At 53.3% G+C, this 2,152-nt stretch overlaps 1 protein-coding gene across 1 annotated transcript; it reads right to left on the bottom strand.

Annotated features, from left to right (window-relative positions):
* Positions 1 to 714: 714 nt before the first annotated feature.
* Positions 715 to 1,631, bottom strand: LOC123442110. The gene is made up of 2 exons (XM_045118209.1): positions 1,598 to 1,631; positions 715 to 1,445 (listed from the first exon to the last, which is right to left on the bottom strand). The coding sequence occupies exons 1-2, from the start codon at positions 1,629 to 1,631 to the stop codon at positions 715 to 717; spliced, it is 765 nt and encodes a 254-aa protein (XP_044974144.1).
* Positions 1,632 to 2,152: the final 521 nt, after the last annotated feature.

Below are 2,152 nucleotides of genomic sequence, written 5' to 3'. Positions count from 1 at the left end.
TCCTCAAAGTTTCTGCAACGAAATTGAATTATTTGTAATAAGTTGTTGATATTAGACAACCCTTATGTAATATAATTACATAAACCGAAAATTTATCAAACCGATAGAGCAACAGATATTCCTTCGATGAGAAAGTAATTGTGCATCACACGCATAACTGTAACTACATTAAATACATCATATATTAATTCATATATCTACAACCCTATTCATATTTATTCATATCTACACTTTCCGCTTCAAAATTACGATGCCCGAGAAGTGAAGAAATTACAATGGAGGGTAGTGCTCCCCCGTCCCAGGTGCCGTGCAGGGGAAACATGACGGGGACAAGATGCACCGTGTCACACTATCTCTACTGTTCATCCCTTCCTCTCTCCTCTCGGTCTCATCAACGACATCATCGACATCTAGAGTTAAGGAATATTTTGTTGGTCAATAAGTACCAATGAGCCCCAAATATTTTCTTCCTAAAATATTTCCAATATTAGAATTATTATAGCTGAGAATGTAACAACAAACAACATCAAGTAATTACTTTTCTGCAAATAAAATATTTGCAATCGGTGTACCAATGAGCCCCAAATATTTTCTTTCTAAAATATTTCCAGTATTACAATTATTATAGCTGAGAATGTAACAACAAACAACATCAAGTAATTATTTTTTTACAAATAAAATATTTGCAATCGGTGCTACCACAGTTAGTAGCTTCTAAACCAATTTCATTAAAAAAGGGCACCGTCCACCTACATGCTTTGTATCCACAAATTCCTTATCCTCTTCTCCATCCACCCAAGCTGTGGCCGGCCGCCCGGCTCTCGGCTGGCGGCCAACGCTTCCGCGGACGCGGCGGTGGAGGAGGTAATGCCGCCGCCGCCGCCCCTCGACTCGCTGCCGGAGTTCTCGCCCTCGCCAGGCAAGATGCACCGCTCCATGAGCATGCCCATGCCGCCCAAGGCCGTCGCCAGGGGCCCCGCCATGCCCCACAGCGACTCCATTAGGGAGGAGGAGGATGAGGTGGACATGGAGGACGAGGAGGAGGAGGAAGACGAGGAGGACGATGCCCGTCTCGATGACCGCCGCCGGAGGCTGCGCCATCGCCAGCAGGCGCCGCCCGTCTCGCCGCCGCCTCCGGAGACGCCGGTCACCCCCCAGCCACCACCGCCTCCCCCGCCCCCGCCCCCGCCCCCGATTGACCCCAAGACCGGGGTTGACACGTGGGATTATTTCTTCTCCATGGAAGAGGGGATGGCGTCCATTGCCCCCGAGGACGACGAGATCATCCCCGAGCCGGAAGACGAGAAGTACGTTCCTGCCTCGCCACCGCGCCCTCCCTCGTCGCCCCCTCCGCAAGCGGTTGTGCCGCCACAGGGAGGAGTATGAGGAGGAGCCGCGCACGCCGGAGATGGTCACACCGCCTCCCTCGCTTCCGCCAAAGGCTCCTGGACAGTCCAGGAAGAAGAAGGGCAAGGGGAAGGGGAAGGGGAAGAATAAGTCTGTGCACCACCAGCACACTGAGTCCGCGCCGCCTGTCACTGTGGTCGGCTGGGGGAAGGCGGGGAAGGTTGTCCCCGCCGAGGTGCCACGAGTAGACCTCGGCCCGATCTGGCGTTGCCCGATCTGGCCATCCGCCCAGTCATGGGCCCCGTGCTCCTAGATCCAGCCAGTAGCCTCACCTCCAACGCCGATCTACACGCGCGTCGCGGGGCGGCGGCCTGCCGTGGTGGTCTCCGGCGATGGAGCAGGCCGGGGGCAAGGCGGCTGCTGTGTTTTTCTAGCCGACCAGCACCTGCGGGTTCTGGGCGCCCGCTGCCTCTGTGCCTCCTCCAACCACGCCAGGAGAGGAGCTCCTCTACCTCGATCCGCCTCAAGCAGGCTCCTCCCGTTGCCGAATTTGACGAGCCGTCGCTGGATCTGCCTCCACTGGAGATGACGAAGGGACCGCGGGTTAATTCGGATTAAACCTAAGGGGTTTTGCGTAAAAAGTAAAAAAACGGTTCAACCTGACTTGCAGAAGGACTGCGGGTTAATTACTTCAAAAGACAGGGACTTTTTTGTAAAATGGTCACGGCGGACGACAGAAGGGATCGACGCTTTATTATTAGGGGAGATATTTGCAGGTGCACATTTTTTAATTCGTTATATTTTT

This window comes from Hordeum vulgare, chromosome 3H, assembly GCF_904849725.1.
Source record: "Hordeum vulgare subsp. vulgare chromosome 3H, MorexV3_pseudomolecules_assembly, whole genome shotgun sequence".
Classification (NCBI taxonomy): domain Eukaryota; kingdom Viridiplantae; phylum Streptophyta; class Magnoliopsida; order Poales; family Poaceae; genus Hordeum; species Hordeum vulgare.
The sequence above is the reverse complement of the archived record's forward strand: the minus strand, read 5'-3'. Positions and strand labels throughout refer to the sequence as shown.